Consider the following 23,641-nt stretch of genomic DNA (forward strand, 5'->3'; position numbering starts at 1 on the left):
GATTGGGAGGCTTTGGGACAGTTTCCATGACTGTCAGTAATCGTCAAGTACTCGAGTAACGACAGGTAAAGAACAGAAATCAGGGCGGCCGACACGGAGGCCCCGATCCCCGGCTACGCCTCACTCCTTGTCCTGGACACGCCGCGCGGAGCGTGTCACACCTGCTCAACTCAGGCTGTCCCGGTGTTTGGGCCCATTCCCATGGAAGAAAAACGTGGGGGAGACAGGACTTCTTCCAGGCTGCACAACTAACCTAGTGTTTTTCAGGTCTCTCCTTTCTTTGCTGCTAGATTACTTAACGTTTCATACTATGTTTTAAAAATCCCAGTTTGAAGCTGGAACCATTGTCACCAGTTTAGATTTAGGCCATTTGCACCTGTCTTCTCCATAAAGAATAAAATACAAGCTTGACAAGAGCAGTGAAAAATGAGGCTTAACCCACCGACGACACGTGACGATACCGCTGTGGCCCTGCAGACACGCTGCCCACGCTCCCCGGTGGTACCTCCATAGACTCTGCCGACTTCCCCCCGGACCTCAGCCGTGCCCCCGCCCCCGGCCCCTCCTCTTTCCCACCTCCATCAGCAGCCCATCATCCACTTGGGTCATTCAAGCTGGAAACCCACTGTGGGCGAGCCCCAGACGTGCGTGGTCCCTGTCACCCCGCAGACGCCGCCTGCCCTTTCTCCCCACGGCGGCCAGAGCCGCCCTCAGGAGGGCGCTGGCTTCCTCCCTCACCTGCTCAGAGCCAGCAGGAAGCTGCATGTCCAGCCTGCGCCCCCTGGCACTGCTCTGCCTGGGCTCGGGCGCCCTGGCCCGTTGCTCTGAGGGCAGCAGCCTTGCCTCAGTTTCCCCTTCTGCCTGTAACAGTCTTGTCTCCCAAAGGGAGGGCTGTTTTCTCAGTCTACCATCTCCGTGATTTCAACTGGGTCCTCCTAGTAAACCTTCTAAGTGCCCTGGACATCTTCTTTATGCAAATTCATAGTTACTACGTTTATGTAAATGAACCATGTATTTCTGTCGCCCAAGATCTGCTTTGGGACACCTGGGTGACCAGTGACTCACAGGTAGGCACTCATAAGGCATATTTGTTGAATAAACTGCGCAAGAAATTGGCTTTTATATCCCAGTTTCAAGTCGAATATACATCTCTGGGGTTACATGACTTCTTTGAATAAACTGCGTGAATACAGGCATGAGAACTGGTCACTCTTTGTACCTACTTCCCTTCTGCAAGCCCCCACCTCAGTTTTGCCAGGGCCTAATGTTACCCTAAATGTGTACCTAAATCTTTGAAATCAGCTTTCCACAGGCAAAGCAGAGGAATCCACTGTCCCACGGCCACACTGGAAAGCTGTCTGGTGCTCGCTGACCCAGCGGACAGACCCCTGGGGTGCAGAGTCATTACTGCCATTAAAAGCAACAGAACCGTGGCCCTGGAATGAAACGGAATCAGTATTAACACCGTCTCTTTTAATTACGTTTTCGTTCTCCCGACTTCAAGTACCTTTTTGGGCCTTAAAATATACTAAAAGTGAACACTTACAGTCCCAACATGTTAACAGCCGGTGCTACGAGAAGGTCTCCTGAGTTTCTACCACCGAGATGCCCCTTCCTTTGGGAAAGTCTTTCCTGAAACCCGACAGCCCCGCTCAGAGGCCATGGTGAAGGTGGACGGGACACGCAGGCGACCACGAGCCCCCGGTGGGCGGGCCCTTGCCCTCAAGCACGTGGCACAGGCATCCGGTTCACACACACGGGCAACGGTGGGACGGCGTAACCGAGCAGCAGCCTCGGTGCCCAGCAGGACAGAGCAGCCGAGGCGCAAGGCGAGTCCTGGACGCCCGCAGGCTGGGCACTGGAGCCGCGGCCGAGGGGACCTGGACCCTCCGACCCTCCGTCCGTCCGTCCGTGCGATCGGGATGGAGAACGTCCGCCCGACTGACACGGGACGGGACTGATGCCCGGTGGACGGATGAGTGGACGGGAGTGGGAGACAGGAGGGGGACTGATAGCACAAAGGCAATCTTTTCAGCACTGTCAAAATCATAGCAAATACACTTAAATACATACAAAGTTTATTAAAAATAGGTTGCCAATGAAATACAGTAGAAATGGAAAACTACAGCAGTTCTGATGTCTTCTCCATAGTAATGCACAGTTATGACACGCACTTCTACACATATTCACATTTGACCTAATCGTCCAAGGACGGCCAAATCCACGTGTACGAGTTTACAACCACACATACCAATATCCCTGCGTGTAAATATTTACATGTACTTGCATGTACTTAGGTGTATTTGTTGTTTTTCTATATATTAACAGAATAATAGTTCACCTGCATCTTTTTCTTTAAAGAAGGCGTGGATTTAGTCCCCATAAGGCTGCCAGTGCTCTCAAGACGTCTGGGAGGAGCAAGCATGCAAATCCTTCATAAACACTTAGAACCACTTTACTCTCTTACGTAACAAGGGAGCTGCTAAAAGCACACTTCCAAGTAAGAACCTGACAGACACAGAAACTATTTACACTCGCGTTTTAATGACTTGCCATACAGCTCTCGTGAAAGCGTGCGTATTCTCCTAACACACCTCCTGGCAAGAGAACAACGTGGTACAGAAAAACCATCGAGGCCCACAGCAGGGCTTGTCAAATAGAACATCTGCTCTTAATCACAAAGTAATTTACTGTTTGAACATCACATAATATAAAACAAAGTGAGGTCCGTTTCCCCAACACCAGCCACGTATTCACAGCTGCAGCAGTGACAGTGGTAACTAATAATTCCGTACATGAACATTAAATAACTCTATTAGAATGTAAACGAAGAGCCTGAACCGCCATACGAACTTCTCTTACAGTGTTTAAATTAGATGCCGAATGCGATCGAGCCCCCTCCTCTCCCTGGCAGCAGATCCATGTAAATCCAGTCCTCTTCCAAATTTTCAGTTTCCGAGTTGTGCTCAAGTGTCACCTACTAAGCGCTCACTCTTCTTAGATATTTTTGTTCCTATTCACGTCAACACTGTTCCGTAAAGATGTCCTCTTTTACAGATTCCCTTGGAATATTTCAGACAGTTAACTTTCTAACGTAACCGCCACCTTCAAAGTCACCGATGACTTACTGGTATAATAATCATCTGATATTTATAAAAATAAAATTTCCTAAGCTTAAATCCTCAAAATTTTCTTCTTGGAGAAACTTGTTTTAATCAAATCCTAGAGCTGAGCCGGAGGGCTGTCCCTGTAGGGCGCAGAATGGAGCATCTTACTTGGAGGACGCTTGGGTCTGGGCTGCTTCCTGGCTGCAGGGACAGGAGGACGCCAGCCGTGGACTCCTCAGCACACAAGCGCGTCTCCGCGTGGTCCCTCCTGGAAGGCGAAACCTGACTCTCCTGCAAAAGAGACTGCAGGTGCCGCTACACAGTGCAAACGACAGCCTGGGGAGTTCAAGCTACTCTGTCTGATAAGCGAACATAAGGTTTCAGAAAAAGAACAGAAATAGGATTTCTTCGTGCTCCCTGGGGGAAGACAGGGGAGAAGAAGCATCTCATTATCCTCTACTGCCCTTCATTCTGCCCCCTTTCAGGCCCAGACTCTAAAAGAGAAACTAAGAGAAAAAGTTATCTTCGTGGGCGTCAGATAATGAAGAAAGCAGACAGGGTCTAAATTGTAGAAATGACACTCTCTCGGTAAAATAAAATGGAATTTCTGAGCGCTGGAACGCTTCCAAATGCCAACGCTTCTAGAAACAGGAATCACCAGTGGCTTGGGAAGGTGGCCCGCCCCATCCTCCGGGCAGGCGCAGCCCGGAAGCACAGCGAGAGGCCTGGGCTGGACACAGGGCCGTCCTCACTTCGTGTTCAGCTCGTTCTCCAGCTCCGTTAATTTGCGAGAGGCTTTCACTTTGTTGGAGACGTCGTGGCCTTGGGAGAAGAGGCGCTGGCGCTCTCTGAACGTCAGGTTTTCAGGGGCTCCAGGACCCCCAGCTACATCTGCGTCTTGGCTGCATTGGAAGGAAATGCAAAGGGTTACTCTTCAAAAGAGAAACAACCCGTCAACGAGTAGCTAAGTTTACATAATGCGCAATTAAGTAAAATTTAGAACAAAGACTCATTCTCTGTTAAATTTTCTCATACTCCTGCCTGTGGGCTGTACTTAAACCCGTGTAGAAAAAGGGCAAAATGTTCTCCTTACTAAAATGTTAACTTTCTCCAGTCACACCCAACTCTCAAAAGGCCAGCGACTTCAGTTTCAGCAAGCAGATGCTGCTCAGTAGCTGAGGTGAACTAAAGAGGGTCGTTTCCAAACCCAGCATTTTAATGAATCCTACATGTATCCGAGAGGCATCTATCAACATACTAACTTCATAAACAGTTATAGTAAGATGCTAAAGCTTTTCTGGGTTAGTTCAACGTCAATGACTTAAGAACTGTTTGGGCATCAGCCGTTCTGACTAAAACCTAGTTGAGGACGTTCGCTGAAGCCTGAGGGGGCGGCCTTTCGCGGTCCATCAGGACACCTGGGCTTTTTGCCCTGGACTTTGCGACCTTCTTTGGTGGAAGCAAACAGCAATGTGTCCAGCTGCTTCTAAAGTTCTGACCAGAAAGCCTGGTACCTACGCACCGTCTGAAGCAGAACTACGTTAGCAACACAAGATAAAACAAAGCCTCTGTGCTCACGCAGTTCTGTACAATGAGAAACACCTGAGCTGACAACGAAGTCTGACATTTCAGCCCAGCCTCATAAACGGTGGTGCAAGCAAAAAGTCCTTGAGGACGAGACACTCGTCCAGCACAACAAGTTCAGTTCTAGCAAGTTCTAGCAAATACCTTTTAGACAGTTTCTCTCTCGGATCGCGATAAACGTCATGGGCCCCGATCAGTGTTCCAGCAGATCCCACGTAAGAGTTTGGTCCTTTCCCATAAAAGGAAAAGTCAAAGTTAAAGTACTTGCATTAGTTCCCAAACTTCACTCATGATGAAGATGCAGTGCTCATGACGTCTTTAAGTCCTGAATAAAGCAGCCGAAGGCTCTTCAAATCAGGAAAAGATCCAACAACTGGACATTCACATCCCTCGGTGGCCTGAGCAACCCAACCAGGACCCTCACAAGGCGCTAAGTACCTGGCCTGCTGCCTTTTATTATTAGAGAGGAAACCAGCGTAAGTCTTGGGGGTAACAGTCGAAAAGTTCAAATCAGGTAAAATGTGTAAGTATCATGAATTCACGATAAAATCCACAGAAGACTGACTCAAGTGGGGAGACGGCAACATTTTTCAGACACTCCTGACACTAAGAATTTTCTTACAAAATCACCAACAGCACACGTAACCCGAAGATGAAGAAGTAATGCTCCTCTTTTCAGGACAGCTACTGAATTGTTCCCCCACAAAATAAATGGCTAGAATTCTTAAAACTTTTGGAAAGAATGAGGTACCAAAACCCCCTGACGTTTGATACTAACGCTGCGTGTACAAAATCACTGCCAAAACAAAAAGGAGGCCTGAATCAGCACGGGGTGGCCGTCAAGACACCTGCCCGGCCCGGCCGGTAACTGTGGGCGAGTGACGTGGGCCGGCCTGGTACCAGCACCACATGCTCGTCTACCGCAAAGGGCTGCTGAGGATCAAAAGGGAAGATGCACGTAAAAAGCTTCAGACGCATCCGAATGTAGGTAATAGTGCCGCTAAGGATGTACGATTAAATCGGTGCTAAGGTATTTCTGCTAACGGTTAACATCAGCAAGAAAATTTCACACTTTGAAAAATCTTTTGCTTATAACCTAGGGTGAAGGAATAAACGCTCAAAGTACTCAGCAAACACTGACAGTGTCGTGCACTGGGTTAAACAGGCCACAGAACTATCACAATATTTCAACACTAAAATTATCCTTTTCAGACAGGTTGCACAAAAATGAATGCTTATGTTTCTTTCTTCCCTCTATAAAAGGAGCGTGTGACGTGCAGCCATGTCTGATACGTCCAAGACGGAGCTCAGTCACTTCTGACGGGTCCCTGCACGCACCGCATCTTCCCTCACGAGTTAGCGCAGGCCACCGGATCGTGGCCCGGGAAGTCACCCTCCGCCAAGACTCAAAAGATTAAAGAGAAACACATCTCTAACTTAAAGTAATCTGTTCCGGGCCTTTACATAAATTATTTGCAGAGTGGAAAGCTTTCAATTTTAATTCTACATTTTTCCTTCATTTTGCTTTAAAAACGTTGTGTTTTATCTTTTGAGCTTTAAGAATACTTGCTTCTTCCCACTGGTAAAAATCAGTTCTTGAAAAATTTCAGAATTTTTAATCAGAATATCGAACAGTTTCGGCTGACTATATATGAAGTAACACTACACATTCTTTTTTTTTTCTTTCTTTTTTTTGCGGTACGCGGGCCTCTCACCGTTGTGGCCTCTCCCGTTGCGGAGCACAGGCTCCGGACGCGCAGGCTCAGCGGCCATGGCTCACGGGCCCAGCCGCTCCGCGGCATGTGGGATCTTCCCAGACCGGGGCACGAACCCGTGTCCCCTGCATCGGCAGGCGGACTCTCAACCACTGCGCCACCAGGGAAGCCCAACACTACACATTCTTCAAATCATTTTCAAAGAGCTTTAGTGAAGAACATTTTTTAACACGTTGCTATGCTAAAATTTGACATCATCCATTCCAATCCGTACCCTAACCCTACTCCTCACAGCATCAGGGGAAGAACCGAGTCCAGGCCACAGAGGCTCATGGCAGAGGGGGGAGCTGAACAGGGCGAGACAGTGGGGGAGCTGGCGGACACGAGGGCAGAACGCACACAGCTCTGCACTTTACGAGGAATCTTCAAGAAGCAGGAGCGACCAGACGCAGGGTGTAACCTGCTCCCATGCGGTACTTTTAGTGTGAAATAGAAGGGTTAGTGATGTGACTGAAAGCCCAGATGGCTAGAAGTGACTCCGCACTACAATATCCCTCACCAAACCTATTTATCTGTGTCACGACACTCACAAAACAGCTAAGGTTCAGCCTGTAATCTGATGGCATCTTGCTTCAAAAATTGCTATTATCACACAGGTCTTTCAAGGTACCACATTCTAGATATTTGCAACAGAAATTTTACAAAAAGATTTAACGTTGGCTTCTAAGTGACTCGACCTAAGGATTATCTACTAAACCTTCCAAGTGACTCAGAGCTCTGACTCAGGTGGCAAGAAAGATCCTAGTAAAACTCGTTTACCTACGAGTCACGGTTACTTCAGTTTGACTATTCAGTTCTTTTAGAACTGCCGGGAGCCCGATGCACGGACTCTGCAGAACCGAGAAGACTCAGTTAGAGCACGTTCACCGCCAGCCTCCCAATGTTTAAAGTGGCCAGACCAGGCTGAAGCCTGAATCTTGATAACGCACAGCTGTACTTTCAATCTAACTTTCAGCGCTGTCTCCAAAGCTGATTAGGAACACGGGCCTGCAGCACCCGTGGGTGTGCTCTGCGGTCCAGGGAGGGTCACGGCCAGAGGCAGCCGCACGCCGCCTGGGCCTGGCCAGCAGGGCCGGGACGTATGAGCGTGGGAGGGACGGGGAGGGACGGGGCCGGCTCGGGCAGGGGTCGCTTCACACCCACCCCGACAGGGCGGCTCAGCCGGCAACACGAAGTTCTGCGTGTGCTAAACAGCTGGAAGTACACAGGGGCCGATGGCGCTAGCGACAGGAAGAAATTTAACTGTGGACACCGAGATGCTCGAGCGCGCACCCACTTATTTGAGGTAGGGGACGCGGGCCGGGACCAACAGCGCTTCAAGCGATTAGGGGGACGGAGGAGGGCTGCCGCTGCCGCTGGCTGCGGAAACGGGACGGTTTCCAGCGCGGAGATCGCTGCTGGCGCCCTGAGAGGGCCTGCCCCAGAGCAGGAACGCCGGCCTTCCGGCTGCGGTGGGGCAGGGAGAGCCCCGCGCCACGGCGGGCGGAGCGGAGGGGCTGCCGGACAGACGGCCGAAGCTCGGCCTGGTGGCAGGGGCGGGGGGCGGGCTGGAGAGGAAGACGCCACCGCAGGCCGGCGCCGCGGCGGGGGGAGGCGCATCCTGACCTGCCGGGCCGCCGTCCTCGTCGTCGTCCTCCTCGGTGTAAGCCACGAGCTTGGCGGTGTACAGGGCGTCGGGGGAGAGCACCTGCGCCTGCAGGTGGGAGGCGGCGCGCTGGGGCGGCGGCGGGGGCGCGGGGGCCGAGGGCTCGTAGCCCCGCGGGAGCGGAGGGCGGCCCAGGCCCAGCTCCTCAGGCGCCAGCAGCTGGCGCTCGGCCTCGTCGTGCTGTCGGCGCCGCTCGGCCTCCAGGCGGCTGTAGTACCCCTCCTCCTGTCGCCTCTGTGGCGTGGACAGAAGCGCGAGGTCAGCGGGCAGGAAGGGACGGGCCTGCTCCGGGTCCCCCAGCACCACGGCGGATGGACCCGGACACCGTCTTCCCTTGGGACTCGGTCTCCGACGCCAGACCGCGTGGGGACGGGGGAGGGAGGAATGGAGGAGCTGTCAGGGCCCCAGCCCCAGGTACCACGTGGCTGTCCCATCCCCAGCCGCTTCTCTCTCTCTCCTTCTGTTGCCTTACCTGTCACTCCCGACTTTAAAGCCACAGGCACCCCAAAGCTAGGCTGCACCCGCCTTTCTAGAGCTGGTACCCCCCGAAGTGCAGCCCTGTGTGCTTTTCCACCGAACCCCAGTAAGCTCAGAAGAGCGGTCCTTCCTTGACAAGAAGGACGTGATTACGTCACCTGGCTGACTTCTAGGTATTCAGAGGGAAGCGACTAGGAAACCCCGAACTGTAAAAATCATTACTCATCTTTCCAAGGTCACAACCAATACGCTTTCCACAGTTTTTAATTGGTATTTCAAATCTTAATAAACTCCCTGCCAGACAGAAAATTGAGAGAGCCAGGAAACAAGATATTCAAATATATTTTGACACAGACTGTACATTTTTTCTGACATATATCTGCACAAACTACAGTTGACAGTGTTAATTTAACATTGAAAAAAGTAACAGCACAGTTTTGTTAAAGATTGACAAAAGTTTCAGAACACAAGAAAAAAGTGAAGAAGAAAAGAGCTGAAAGATCAAACAGTAATCTGCCTTAACTTGAGGAATGTTCAATGTACAATGTGCACAGAACGGAAGTACAGTGGACTTTAAATTCATTCAACGGAAGGGGACTAATTTTAGGGGCCTTGCTGGTCTATTAGGATTAAAGTTTTTAGTCCCCATTTCACTTTGCACAGTGTCTTCTCCCTACTCCCTCCACACCACACACACACACACACACACACACACACACACACACACACACACACACACACACACACACACACACACACACACACACACACACACACACACACACGAGTACACAGTGGGCAAAGCTTCACCTTCTGAGGGAGAAAACGCTAAGGACAGATGCCAGCCTCAATCCTGGCCCTGGGCCCCATTTCTCACTTCATCTTCTTACACTATGTTGAGACACCCTGAAGGAAAAACATTTTTACCTTATTTTCTACACAAAATGAGCGTTCTCTTAGAGTGGGGAATTAAATCTGGAACGACCTCCGCAGAGCTTAAGAGGAGTTGTGAGGAATCTTAGTATTATGTGAACAAAGCTCACTTGGTCACATTTTAGGGAAACCACAACACGTTCTTTCAGTTACACTAAGAGCAGGTATACAGGCACATGAGCCGAGAAGACGTCATTCTACCCAGAAGTGAACGGCACGTTTTCCTAGGACAGAGAAACCCATCAATTTTGGACATTCTCTATAAAAAATAGGTTATTCGGCTTCCTTTTACACTGAGTGCTCAATTATAGAAGCAGCTACCCACACACAGGTGCACCTGACGTAATCACGAGTTGTGAGAACACACACTGGAAAAAAGTCAAATAACCCAGGAATTTCCCCACGTGGAGAACACGGCCTGGCCGCCTCCCCGCGGGCACTACTCCCAGGTGGCCGAGGGCTCAGGCAGAGGTGGGACACACAGCTGAGGGGCCCGGCCAGGAAAACACACCCTGCGAGCAGCCCCGGGACAGCAGCACGACAGACACTGTAAAACCCGGGTCTAGTGGCTCAAACTGTGGAAACCCCATTTCCTTAGACGCATTACTGACTTTGACAAGCTCGAGGGGAGCCTCACCACGAAGCCCGACCCGGGGCAGCGCACAAGCTCTTCAGGCACGGCCGACAGCACGACGACCGGGGTGGCAAAGGCCAACAGACTAGACATGGCTCGTTTCAGTGCAGGTGTGCCCACGCCATCTACCTGGCTCGCACTTAACCAAGTCATCCGTCATTTCCACTGTCTTGCTCTCTGCCTGTCGCGTCCCCACAGACCCCGTCACTGCCAGAGCCCCCCAAGCTTCCTCCTGCAGGGTGCGCCGTGAGGGTGCTCGCTGGACTTTCCCCACCAGAAGCCATGACCTCAGAGCTCCCGCCTTCACAGAAGGGAAGTAACGGAAGGCCAGCTTCTCCCACACCTTGTCCAGGGACCGGCCAGCCCTGGAGAGACCCAGAAGCGAGCCCAGAGCCACGGCGACGCGCCCACAGACGGCAGGGCCTGGAGGGCAGCATCACCAAGCGCCCATTGCTCAGGGGAGCTCAAGTGTGCTGTCATGTTAAAGGCAATTAAAAGGATTACCTGAATCTCAGAAACCCACATACGGAAACAAAGCGATAACTCAGGATATCTACCAGATTACACACTAAATTAAATGTCCTTGTATCGTGTTTTCTATAAGCCATTTGCTCTCTTCACCCCTGACCAGAATTAAGTCATGAAATAACCGATTTGAAACCCTTAAGGTTAACAGAGTGACTTCCTAGTTTCCTGTCCTTCCCACGGCCCGACCTCCCTGTGAACAACTGGACACTTGTCACCTTCACAGTGACAAGCTGGACCCCGTCCAGCAAAGACCAGAGCCCCGAGCAAACAGAGGCCCCACAGTCCACAAGCTTGAGCGACAAGACTCGGAGGAGAGGGGGTGGGGGGAGAGCCAGGAGGAGAAGGGGGAGGGGGGGACAGCCTGGAGGAAAAGGGGGAGGGGGGACAGCCAGGAGAAGGGGGAGGGGGGACAGCCTGGAGGCGAAGGGGGAGGGGACAGCCAGGAGGCGAAGGGGGAGGGGGGACAGCCAGGAGGCGAAGGGGGAGGGGGACAGCCCGGAGGAGAAGGGGGAGGGGGGACAGCCAGGAGGGGAAGGGGGACAAGCAGGAGGAGAAGGGGGAAGGGGGACAAGCAGGAGGAGAAGGGGGAGGGGGACAGCCTGGAGAAGGGGGAGGGGGACAGCCCGGGGGAAAAGTGGATGACAGCTCAGAGGACAGGGCCGGGGCCCGGCTGGCTGACCGGGCTCCAGTTTCAGCGGCGGCCCCCTTGCGCGTCCCGGGCCCCTCAGCCGCGCACCCCTCGCCCTCAGAGCACCAGGACCTTTTCTTCGGCCTCGCGCCTGGCCCGCTGCTCCTCCTGCCGGGCCCGCTGCTCAGCCTCCCGGGTCCGTATCTCCTCCAGCTGCTGCTGCCGCCGCCGCTCCTCGTCCTGCAACTGAGGACAGGTCCCGTTCAGTGCGCGCCCGGAGCGTCCCAGCGCCAGACACAGGACGCGCACACGACACAAGCACACGCACGGCTGAGAACAGACACCAGGCGGAGGTCACGGCGGACACCAGAGCCCGCCACCTAACGACTCCGTCCCCACCGCTCCAGAGCTACGCTTCCATCGACTGTGGCTCAGAGGAGGAGGCATTTACCCTGGACGCTCACACGTGAAACAGCACAGTTCTTTCACTGGGACATACTCAGCTTAAGCAGCTCACGTGGGGGCAGAGAAGGCTCCAACGTACGGAGCCGTGAGACACACTGGCCCACCCCCTTCCTTCGCCCCGGTTCAGTTTCCACCGTGAAGGTCAAGAAAGACTCCCCGCTCTCGCGGCCCGTGGCAGGTGAACTAGCCTCTGGATGGGGGTGGGGCGAGGCCCACGGGGCAGCAGAAGCTCCAGGGGGCCAGCGGCCGCCTCGTCTCAGGGACACGGCTTCTAGCTCTCCTCCCGCCCGTGCCCGTCCTGGCCCTTTGCCGTCCGTTCCCTCTGGGTCCCACCCCAGACGCCAAGAATTCCTTCCCAGTTCAGGGATCCCCCAAAGTCTGATTCACAGAACGTGAAGCTGAAATTTGGGAGGAACCTTACTGGAACTCTGTCCCGCTACATGTCTGTCAAGTAACTGTCCATCCTGTTCGAGCACCTTCAGTGTGTGGGGCCTACAGCCTGCCTCCCAGGACAGTGGTAACTACTAGTCCAAAAGCCTTCCTACTGTTCTAAAATTCATCACCTCATCGCTGTCTGTCTTTCGTCCTTCAGGTTCTGCCTTTCTGACACAATACAAAACAAATTTAGTATCTGTCCTTCATACCATTCAAATACTTAAGGACACCTTCAAACACCTGAGACGCTCGGCTTTCAGCTCCTGTACCCTCCTGGTCACACGCCTCTGTACACTACAGGTCGAAAACGCCTCAGGGAGCCGTGAATTAAAAGCGCATTTGACTAGCGGAGAACAGAGTAAGAGTCTCTTTTCGCCATGTCCGTAGGCTACAGCTACTTTTGTAGTTACAGCCTAAGGTAACGGCGACTTGGAAAAGCTCGCATTCACCATTTACTTCTTCTCTGTTCCAGACCTGGGCGTGGCACAAGAGGTGACTCAAAATTTTACATTAAAGTAGCACTGAGGCCATCGAGTTCAACCTCTAACCACTGCAGGAACCCGACATAAAACCACTCAAGGTGTACTTCTGCATCTATATAATCACTAGTTACTCTGTAGGTTATTCATAGCAAACCCAGAAAACGTTAACTTCTGGATCTGAACTACTGGAGTGTATTTTTTTCCTAAACAAGAACAAAAACCGAACAACTTGACTCTTGCTTGGTTTCTGTGGAACAAAAACTGTATCTGGTGGGAAAGTAACTAACTTGTGTAATCACGCTTTTTCATGTCAGTGAACAAAAATAAAACATCTCAGAAAAAAAATAAAATTCCCTTCTCAAGGAGAACAAATTAATTTAACTACCTCTTTAGTATACTCTAGGTATAAGCCCAGAAGGATGCTAGGATAATTATTAGGTTTTGGAGGTTTTGTAGCAGGAGTAGATGCTAATGATTAAGAAGCACGGAAACAGTCAGAAGTGCCCTGCTGCGTGGAAACGCAGAGGAAAGGACTTACCAGGAATTTTAGAGTCATCAGCACAAATTATGGGACACAGCACCCAAATAAAAATAACAAAATAAAAAAGCAATTGATCACATTAGACATCTACAGAAAAGTAATTTGTGGAAGAATGTAAAATTGCATGAATGCATCAGAAGTGTTTCTGTTACCCAATAAAGCAAAAACTAATTTCATTATGTTCTCTCAGTACTTTTTAGACCTAATGAAAAACAAGTTCTGAGCAAGAAAATCAGTACACACTGAATCAGCTCTTTTAAGTTAAACAGGATAATTTTAAGAAATCAGAGCAATTTCAATTCTCATAATTAAAGGTACAGAACTCTATCTTATAAATCTATCAACAGGCATTTTCCCTTAAAATCCTGACGGTGGTAAACGAGGAGCCTTTCCCTCGTGCTGTTTCACTGGTTTCTATAAAGGTAGCAAATGAACCAGTGCTGTTAGAACTAAGGCAGTTTCTTTCCACTCTTTGATAAGCTGTTTCAGGTATTTTCATTTTCAAAACACAGGCTGTTTTGCTTTTCAAAACTATGCTGCTTTACTCAAAAAAAAAAAAAAAAAAAAAAGAGAGAGAAAAGAGAACCTCTTACTTTTCCCCACATAACAGAGCCGGGTGGTACACCGAGGTGTACGGTTACGTCTCACAACAGTTAAAGAGCACTTCAACTTACGTTGGGAAGTTAATGGTTCTGAGAGCCAGTGCCTGACGGGGCCTGAACACTGTGAGGTTACATGAAACGCAGACAAGCTCGCTGTTTCACATTAAAGGAACGAAAAGTCGCATGCTATCAAAACAGTCTCGTAGGAAGTTCTACTTGGGGAAACTAGGCTTGAATAGACACAGTAATCATTCTTATAGAGTGAGTCAAGACAGCCCAGACTGAAGCTACTCCAGCCAAGAACTAGGCTGGGATTCTGAAAGCAGCACGCAAGCCTGACCCGAGGCCTTGCGATACTGAGGCAGTCCGAAAAAAATAGTTAAAACAATAGTACGTTGAGATCTGTGTGTTTAGACTTTATACTTTTTTTGGGGAATCTTCCCGGACCGGGGCACGAACCCGTGTCCCCTGCGTCAGCAGGCAGACTCCCAACCGCTGCGCCACCAGGGAAGCCCTATACTTTATACTTTTGTTCCACAAAAATACGGTAACTTATATCTTTAATTTCATGTTGAAATATCTGAATACAAAACGGGGCCAAAACATCCTTTACTTTTTGACATTTTCTCTGAAAAGCAACTGTAAGTCTGTTAAGCACATCACCCTTTCTCTCTGCAGGCCTTTTCTGCTTATGCTCCCACCCATTAAAAATACTCACCCTAAAACAACTTTAAGGCCCCCAGATAAAGAGGCCCCGATAGGCCACTTATTAGGACAGGACTCTGGCGTCCTGTCCTAGCACACGCAGCTTCCTGCCGCGTCTCGTCTCGGGGCGGGGGGGTGGGTGGTGGAATTTCCCTCTGGAGGGAGGGCCCTCCCCATCAGCAAACGGGAAGGGCTGCCACTGGACGACACCGGCTCTCGGCCCTCCGTCAGTGGGGCTCCCTGCCCCGGGTGCAGCCGTCCCCTTCTTTGTAACTGAAGGAACATGATTCTGTCCAGAGTTCTAAGGGGAGACCTACAGGTGCAGGCCTACTCCAGCAGCAGAGACAGGTAAGAAGCGTGGCTCACAGCAGCCCAGAGCAGACATCTGATGTTCGCCTAGGGCAGCTGTTCTCCCCCTGACACAACCACAGGAACTCCGTGTTCTACTCCCAAACGCACACATGCTGGTTTGAGTATGAACTTATTTCTCCTCCTTGAATAAAACTGACGCTTCCCGAAGGTGGGCTGTGTCTACCCTCCAGCCTCAACATCCTGGCAGGGTCTCCCACCTGAACAGGCAGAGGACGCTCCGCTGCCTTCTGAGACAGGCCCCTCCACAGGCACAACTCTCCGTTAAGGTTCCTACTGATGCTCGCTTGAGGTTTCTACAAAGCGTCTAATCCAACTGCTTCCATACCGGAGATGCTCCGGAGGGCCATGGCCAATTTCTACATAAAGGCCAAACAAGAAGGCAGCCCACAGCGTCTCTGAAAACACCCCCTCCCTGCTCTACCCAAGGGGGAGGGATTCTTCCCGTGAGCTGTCGGGTCATCTGAGACGGAAGATGAACCACTCAACTGGCAGGAGACGAAGCTGCGACGGGCCAGCTGAGAGACTGCTGGTCTCGGAAGCGTCTCCTTGAAAGATGGTTCGCAGTAACCGTTTGATGAGCAGCAGACGTTTTCGTGAAGCACAAAGAATACTAAATGTGAACCCAGAATATCCTGGCCAGGATCTCTACGCTCAGTCTACACGACATCGGGTACTAGGCCTGCCCTTCTCGTCTGCGCACGTTGCAGTTGTCACGGACGGGAGGGCCACAGAAGCGGTCACCCAGCCGCCTAGAGCAGTGAAGGCTGAGCTCCCCTCCTGTCTGCAGGGGGCAGGACCGGCTGCCCCTCAGAGGTCAGCAGGGCCAGCAGGCGCGGCCGCAGCGCCGGGTGGGCCCGGGAGGCGTCCTGCGGGCCGGGAGACCCGGGGCGCTTCTGGAGGGGCAGGGGGCCGCTGCAGGGTCGCGGGGCTTCTGCGACCTGCCGGGCGGCGGCGGCCGTGTGCAGGAGAGTCTGCAAAGGGAGCACGGGCCCGGGGCGAGCGAGCCACTCTGCAGGTGGTCAGCTTCCCAGGAAGCTGGGAATCCCTCTGCAGGGAGGGGAGAGGCGCCATGGCAACCGCAGGCTCCCCAGACTGGGCGACTGGGAGAGTCGGGCGCGGCGGGGAAGCTGCAGGTGCAGCAGACGGCAGCTCGCCGTCCAGTCCCGTACGCAAGTGCACGGGAGGCTCGGGTCCGGGAGGAGGTGGGTGAGCGCAGGGGAGGGCGGCCCTGGGCCCACGCGGGGCGACGGGCACTCAGGGACCCGGGGACCAGAGCCGCCAGGGCAGCCTCGCCACCTCGCCGAAGCTCCCATTTATCCCACGCGTCACCGTAAATATCCCGGGACAAAGCCTAAGGAAAGGCCTTACAGACCGCACGGGCGGGGCCCTGCACAAGCGGGCACACGCCTGTACCCGGTCCCCATCGTCCCCGGGGGGCCAGTGCCTAACAGCCCCCGGGACAAGGCAAGAGCTCAACTTCTGCTGGGGAATCAGGCTAAGAAATGCTCGGAAACACGGTGCTTACCGTCAACATCAGCACTCGAAATAATTATCTTTTAAAGGAAGAAAACCCCGAACTACGCCTTTGAAATAAAAATCTTAGTGCACCCTTTACCCTTGGGTATTGTCACTCACCTGTCACCACCACGCTCCCCCCCCCCCCCCCCCCCCCCGCGACTCAGGATTCTCGGGGCCTCAGTCGGCGCATCTCAAAGCTGAGGCCCCAGGCTGCCTGGCCTGCACGCGTGTGACAAGGACCTGGTACCTGAAGAGACAATGGGACTGACTGGTGTCTCCCACCCCCTTCCATACGGACACCTTAACACACAGAGAGGCAGGGAAAGAAGCAGATACTTCTCGTCTCTGTCTCATACGGAGAAAAACACAAAGCCCAGAAAACATGCCTCGCAGTCATCGAGGAGAGATGTTTTCAAGAAAGGTTTCCCTTTGGAGTGGCGCTGCCATCATGCCATTTAAATTGAAAAAAAAAGAACAAAACAAAAAAAGGAGGGCTGTTACTTGGTGAAAAGGCCATTAGAGTCAAACCTGGATTCAGAGATTTTTTTTAAAGTAGTGTCAGATACTGGCCTTGTATCATTTAAAAGCTGACTAACAAATGTTGACTTAAAGTCAGTATCAATACACCAGAGCACGAGTGTCTGGCAGCCGCGAGAGGTACCGCCCTCAAGCACGAGGGTGCTAAATGACCAACTCAATTTCCCCAATATGGACATAAACGCATCACAGTTACAGCAGAATGCGACCTCAAGTATTTTTTGGCAATGAACTGGTATAGCCGATAAACTAAACTAAAATCATGTGGTGTTATTGAAGAAAACACAGACTAAACGTTTACTGGAAATTCCTCTTTCTCTGCCAAGAGACAGTTACACCCTAGACAGTTACATCTTAAGTGGCAAACAATGTCAATACCAGTTGAACTGAGCTTCTAATAATGAATACTTAAAACGTATTTCTAATGTGACAAGAAAAAAATAGATTACTCACTGCAAAATTTCTCATTTGCCTATGTATTTATGAGTACGTAAGAATACAGAGTACGAATTTTATGACTAAAACTGAGTAAAGGTCAAAACCATAAACAAACAGTAAGTAACAGTTAAAAAGTAACAGAGAAAAAGCAAAGAATAACTAAATCTAAACACATTCAAAAGCATGCTTCTAGAGTCAGGGAACTACAGATCCTGATCTAGGACACCCCTGAGAACCAGATCTACTGAAAACATAAAACCACCACCACTAAAAGGAAAAAAAGGAAATCAAGACAGGAAAAAAGTACCCAAGGGAAAGAAACAAGAACATACCAAATCTAGAACAGAGATTGCTGGCATAGCAGTCTGCTGCAGGTAACAGAGAAGGAAAAAAAAAAGAAAGATGAAGCGTGAAAAAAAGGTTCAGTTTAGATCTGTATCCGCCACCAGCGTATCTGTGGTTCCCATGCTCCATCTGTGTTTGAAGGACAACCCAGTGAGAAAAGTACGGAAACTACAGACCAATTTCCAGTATTCAGAAATAGAAAAATGCCCGCATGGTATTAAATCCTTGAGCTTTATTATTAAGACACACAACAACTGAAATGAGTAAAATTTCCCTTAGCTCTCTTATTTGGAGACTAACATATTAATCTTAAAATAAGTAATGATAAAACACACAGATACTTTAAACTATCGTCATTCATACTAAGAGGCTTTGAAATATTCAGTGTTTTTTAATCATTTGGAAAAACTGAGAGACATTCAATAAAATTTTAGCCTTCAGAGGAAAGCATAATTATAGGAATACTGCAACGTGGTTTCTAACTTCTCCCTCAACAGTAAGTATTAATGACGTCCACTTATTCACCATAAACATCAGCTTTAGATTCAGAGCTAAGGCTGCGTCAGAGGTAAGCCTTCTTGCCTCGCATTGTGGGGACAGAGCCCCAGGGCCACGGCCGCAGCAGCCTCTCGGGGAGCCCACCTGCAGCGCGTCCACTAGGACCCGGGTGGAGCAGGGGTGGCGGCCGTGACGGGCACACAGCTAACCACCTACAGACGGGCCAGAGTGCTGACCAGAAAGTGGAAATAGTTCAAAGGATCCTTATGCGGAAAATAATCAGTCCTTCATCAAACAGCTGCTCTTTCAAACAAAACAGTATTGATGGTAAATGCAGTTGTTTTTGAGGACGTTTACTACTGATGACTTGGAAACTACCAATAAAACAATGTAATGTTTACCATTTAGACCTTCACTTAAGAAATTTAAGTTTCCTCAGAGGAATTCCAGCTGAATTTTGGACCAAGTTACATATACGTCTGCTTGAGAACACAGAGCTAACAAGAAGTGTGTGCGGTGACATTCCAGGAAAATAATTCACAGAGCAAAGTGAAAAGGCATCACAGTGCCGGCTCAAGGCACTCACTGCCAAGGGTCTAGGATTGAATTTCATCCTGAGCTGGAAAGATTCAAGGGTCTGACGGGACAGGAGACCCTTGGTTTAGGTCTCCAGTACAGATGACATCAGAGGTGGAATTAGAAACAAAATCCAAAAGACAAAAAGGACATGCCCTTTGCTGTTTTTTCTCAGAATACTGCATTATATCTGAAAAAAAAAAAATCACTGAAGTGCGTTAACGTAAAATAGTCCCTAGCACTCACTGCAAGTTAATACCAGTAAATGCTTCTCTGTCAACAACTGTCCCGATACACAGGGTAACAGAGAATCTCAGATGCGGCACTTCAACAAGCGACTGCATTAAACTAATATAAATTTAAGTTTTCTTCTTTGACTCGACACAAAAGGAATAGAAGTTATTTTTATAACATGGAGAACCATGAATAAAATTCTAAGTTCTCACTCCCTTTAAGCTACCACTGAAATATAATTGCTTAGCACTTTAATAACACTCGAGAGTCTCCCTCTATCTGGGCCGTGACGCCGGCCCTGACCCTGAGCTGTGAACCGCTCCTCTGCTACCCCTGGGGAGCACGGACCATGGAGACCAGGGGCAGCCCGTCCCGGCATGAAGCTTCAGGGCACTGCACGCCTGCCTCCGTGTGCCGGCGACGGCGGCAGAGCGGGGCAGTTAACAGCCTGTCCGGCCCACAGAGCCTGAGAGACGTTTACTCTGCAGCCGTTGAAAGACACGTTGCCAACCCCTGATCACGGTGATCACCGGTTATTAACGCGTCTTCTCCACCCACGTGCCAGCCAGCCGGCCGCAGCCCGTGGGCGCCCCACAGCTGTCAAGCGCCGTCGGACCGCGCAGAACCAGCGCCTCTCCAGCACTCGTGCCCAGAGCATCTCGCCCCGGCGCCGCAGGACAGCAGCTCCGGCCACGCCCACGCCCCGCGGAGGCTGGGAGCCCGAGCCGCGTGCCCGCCCACCCGCCCGCCCGGCCCCGTTACCCGCGCTCTGCGCTCGGCCTCCAGGCGCTGCATGAGCAGCACGGTGTCCACGTCGTCGTCCTCCTCCTCCTCGTCGTCCTCGTCCTTCTGCTTGGACTCCTGCAGCCGCTTCTGGAACTGCCACTCCAGCATGAGCTTGCGCAGGCGGTCGCTCTCCTCGGCCGAGCGCTCGGCCTTGCCCTGCAGCTCCTGGATCTCGCGGCTCAGCAGGTCCACGATGTGCAGCTGCTGCTGCTTCTCCAGCTTCTCCCGCGCGTCGCGCTTCCAGGGGTCGGGGGACAGGCTGTCCCCCGAGGCCAGCTCCTCCCTGCTAACCGTGATGTACTGCAAGTCCCGGCGCTCAATGGTGCGCGGCTGCTGCTGGGGCTGCAGCTCCCGGATGACGGTGTCCGGGGCGCGGGCGGGGGCCGGCGGGGCGGCGGGCGAGGGCGGCCCGGGGGGCGGGGGCCCGGGGGGCGGCGCCTGCGCCCGAAGCTGGCCCAGCCTGCGCTCTTGCTCCCGCCGCCGGCGCTCGCGCTCCTCCTCCAGGCGCGCCTTTTCCTTCTCGTACCAGCGCTGCTGCTCCTCCCGCTTCTTCCGCTCTGCAGCCGCCTGGGCGCCGGTGGGAGGCGGCGGGAGGGGCGAGTCCGCGGGGACTCCGTCCCCATCGCCGTAGTGCCCGGGGGGCGGGTCGGTCCGCACCGGCGGGGAGGCGGCTGGGGTCTTCCAGCGCCCAGGGCCGCTCTTGGTGAGCGTGGACGCGGGGGTGCCCGCCTTGGAAGGGGGGCCCAGGTGCTCCTGGCTGGAGGTGCTGGAGCCCAGCGAGGAGCCCTGGTTGAGCCACGCGTCGCCGCCGTCAGACCTGCGCTCCATCGCCGCCTCCACCCTCTGCCGCTCCAGGTGGTACGCGACATCCTCCCGGAGCTCCTCCTGGGACCGGGTCACGCGCTGGAAAAAGAAAACGGGAAACCGTTGTGTTTCAGCCACCGTCGGAAGTTACTGAAAGTACATAAACAGTTCAGCTCAGGAAGAAAGGAGTGTTAGGGAAAGTGTGCGGTGAGCGCACAGGACGGGCCGAGGCTGCCCGCACCCAGCGCTAATCCCGCGACGGTGCTTTCCCAGAGGACGTCTGTATCTGTTAGAAAGCTAAAGGGGAAAAGGGAAAGCGGCGCGTCCTGTCCACATCAATGGCCAAACAGCGAAATGCACGAAGGCTCGGGCTCTCCACATCCGGCACCGTCCTTGTTCTGGGGCCTCACGGGCGTCTGCACTGCGGTGCCAGACACGGGGCTGACCGTGAGCAGAGGAATGTGCTTAGTCTTGTGTCGCGAAGAGCGACAAGAACTACTTCTCTGCAGTAAAATTCTAATTAGCATTCAGACTAATTATCAAATCCTAGCCACGTGATCCATCCGCGACTTTCCGAGTCCCGCCAGCTGACCACGGGCCCACGGGCCCACGAGCGCACAGACAGAGCCGGGCGCGGCGGGGAGGGATGAGCCTGTACCCGAGTCTCAGAAAGGCGGCGGGATGATCTGAGGGACACGCCCGCTGCACATGCACGAAACAGAGTACACCTGCTTCCGAGGCTAGTCTTGCGCGTGGAAGAGGCATGTCTGAAAGTGGCGTGATGCGACAGAAAATGATTTTTTTTTTTTTAAGATGCTGGGGGTAGTTGTTAATTAATTAATTTTTGGCTGTGTTGGGTCTTCGTTTCTGTGCGAGGGCTTTCTCTAGTTGCGGCGAGCGGGGGCCACTCTTCATCGCCGTGCACGGGCCTCTCACTGTCGCGGCCTCTCTTGTTGCGGAGCACAGGCTCCAGACGCACAGGCTCAGTAGTTGTGGCTCACGGGCCTAGTTGCTCCGCGGCATGTGGGATCCTCCCAGACCAGGGCTCGAACCCGTGTCCCCTGCATTAGCAGGCAGATTCTCAACCACTGAGCCACCAGGGAAGCCCCCAGAAAATGATCTGCTATGAATGATGTCCCAGCCAAACAGTTTTCTTTCCAGCCCTATTAATGAGTAGAAATTGAAGACACAAATCTGGAAAATAAACTATTTCCCTTTTCTCAAAAGGCACACCAAGAACAAAAAAATGAAATATATCACTTGAAAAACCAGCAGCCTGCTAGAAAAATGGAACATGTACTTCCCACATTTTCTACAGCTTTGCCGTGGGCGCAGAAGCACAGCTCTCTGACTACTGGGCGCACGACCTGCAGCTCACATGAAAGCACGGCCAGACTGCCTGCTGCGTGTGGACGGCGCTTCTCGAGTACAAAGCTTTGGAGCTGGTGCATCCAGACCACACGCCCGCTAGCCCTCGCAGCCCAGTGACAACAAGGCCACCCTTCGCTTTCCTCGAGGACTTCACTTCGCTGCTGGTGCCCACTCACCGCCCCCCTGCGATAAGTCCTGTCCAATTCTCGGTCATTTCACCATCCACGTAAGTGACCCTTCAGCTCCCTGGCCCTCCTCCGGTGCTTATTACCCACGCTGGGAGGCCGAGGCAAACAGCACTCACAGGCCGTAGGCATGCAGGTCCCTGGCGCTGTCCAACCCCCGTGCCTCCACGCACGGAAGGAGGTCTGCCTCAGGGCGAACAGAACAGCCAGGCGACTCGTGCCCGGGCCCGTCAGACGGGGCTCCTCCCGGCCTCGCTCACGCTGCCCCTGCCGAGGCAACCCTCCTCGCGCCTCGTACCCTCAGCTCAGAACCCAGCTCCCGTGATTACGGTCTAGGTGAGCGTCCCACCCCAGCTTCAGCTTCAGCTTCACGGGCGGGACCACGGCCGTCTCAGCTTTCCCGGGGCTTGGAACAGCCGCCGGTGCGCGCCGAGTGCCGGGGACGCCTCCTGCTCCCCCCCCCGCCCCACTCCAGGATCAGTGAGCCTCGCCTACAGACCCTAGTGAAGCCTTCAGCAAGAGAGCAGAGAACCACCTTTCACGCTCAGTACTCCCTCCTATGCCCTCTTTTCCTCAGGTGACCACGAAACCCGAGAGAAACAAAGAGAGGACCAGCAGTGCTGCTCTGCAGAAAATGGCAGCTGTGCCCCGGAAATCCCTCCGTTCTCCCGCAAGCTGGTCCCCTCGAGGGCCAAGGACGTGTCGGGACCCCGCCCCTCTCACCTGGACTGCAGTACTGGAGTGGCTGCTGTCCGCGTGCATGTGGGGCTTCTCCTCGTAACGGGGCCACTGGTCCTGAGGAGGAGCCGTGCGGTCCTGGGACTTGGAGGCCGGGAAGGTGAAGTACTCCCTGGTGTAGGTCTGCGTCGGGATGGGGTAGGCCTCGGCTCGGGGAGGAGGGGTCTGCTCCTGCAGACGGGCAGAGGGAAGGCAGCTGAGCTCTCCGCAGTCCGCACCGCAGACCGATCTAACTTCCAAGGCCCGCTTTTAAAGCAGGGTCCGTGCATTTTACAAACGGTGTTAAAAATTTAAAGTGTTGGATCCTGTACCGAGAATAATTAAAAAACATTTTATTTTGCCCCGACTTACTAACTGAAAGCTCATTACCCATTATATTAAAAATTCAAAACCCAAACACTCAGGAACCAGAAACCGTGAGAACATTTTCCTAGATAACTCAGGCCCCCTGGGGGAACCCAAGGGTCTGCTGTCGGAGCATCTGTGTGCTCACGTCTCAGACCTCAGCGCAGAGGTTTCCAGTGGAGACGGACGTTATCTTGGCCGCTGTCCCAGAGGTATAGGCGCCTTTCCCGCCGGGACTAGGGGGCTCATCTGTTGGTGGAAAACAGGAAAGAAAGCTAATGTTAAATAAACAAGCCCGACGTAACATCGCGAGAGCTCTTTACAGGCGGTAACCGCGCGCCGGGCACCTGCAC

General features: G+C 52.6%; 1 protein-coding gene across 10 annotated transcripts in view; it reads right to left on the reverse strand.

Moving 5' to 3' along the window:
- Window positions 1–2,061: 2,061 nt before the first annotated feature.
- Window positions 2,062–23,641, reverse strand: part of AFDN (afadin, adherens junction formation factor) — a 138,535-nt gene continuing 116,955 nt past the window's right edge. For 7 of the 10 annotated variants that reach the window (XM_060168315.1, XM_060168316.1, XM_060168309.1 and 4 more), the window contains 7 exons: window positions 23,446–23,537; window positions 22,929–23,114; window positions 19,822–20,748; window positions 11,444–11,557; window positions 8,072–8,345; window positions 4,836–4,920; window positions 2,062–4,009 (listed from right to left, as the gene is read on the reverse strand). In XM_060168315.1, coding sequence (XP_060024298.1) covers window positions 3,856–4,009; window positions 4,836–4,920; window positions 8,072–8,345; window positions 11,444–11,557; window positions 19,822–20,748; window positions 22,929–23,114; window positions 23,446–23,537 — 1,832 coding nt within the window. In that variant the 3' untranslated portion in view covers window positions 2,062–3,855. The remainder of the gene's footprint in view (window positions 4,010–4,835; window positions 4,921–8,071; window positions 8,346–11,443; window positions 11,558–19,821; window positions 20,749–22,928; window positions 23,115–23,445; window positions 23,538–23,641) is intronic. The other 3 variants (XM_060168317.1, XM_060168314.1, XM_060168311.1) reach the window with 1 other exon arrangement.

Source organism: Lagenorhynchus albirostris, chromosome 12, assembly GCF_949774975.1.
Source record: "Lagenorhynchus albirostris chromosome 12, mLagAlb1.1, whole genome shotgun sequence".
NCBI lineage: Eukaryota > Metazoa > Chordata > Mammalia > Artiodactyla > Delphinidae > Lagenorhynchus > Lagenorhynchus albirostris.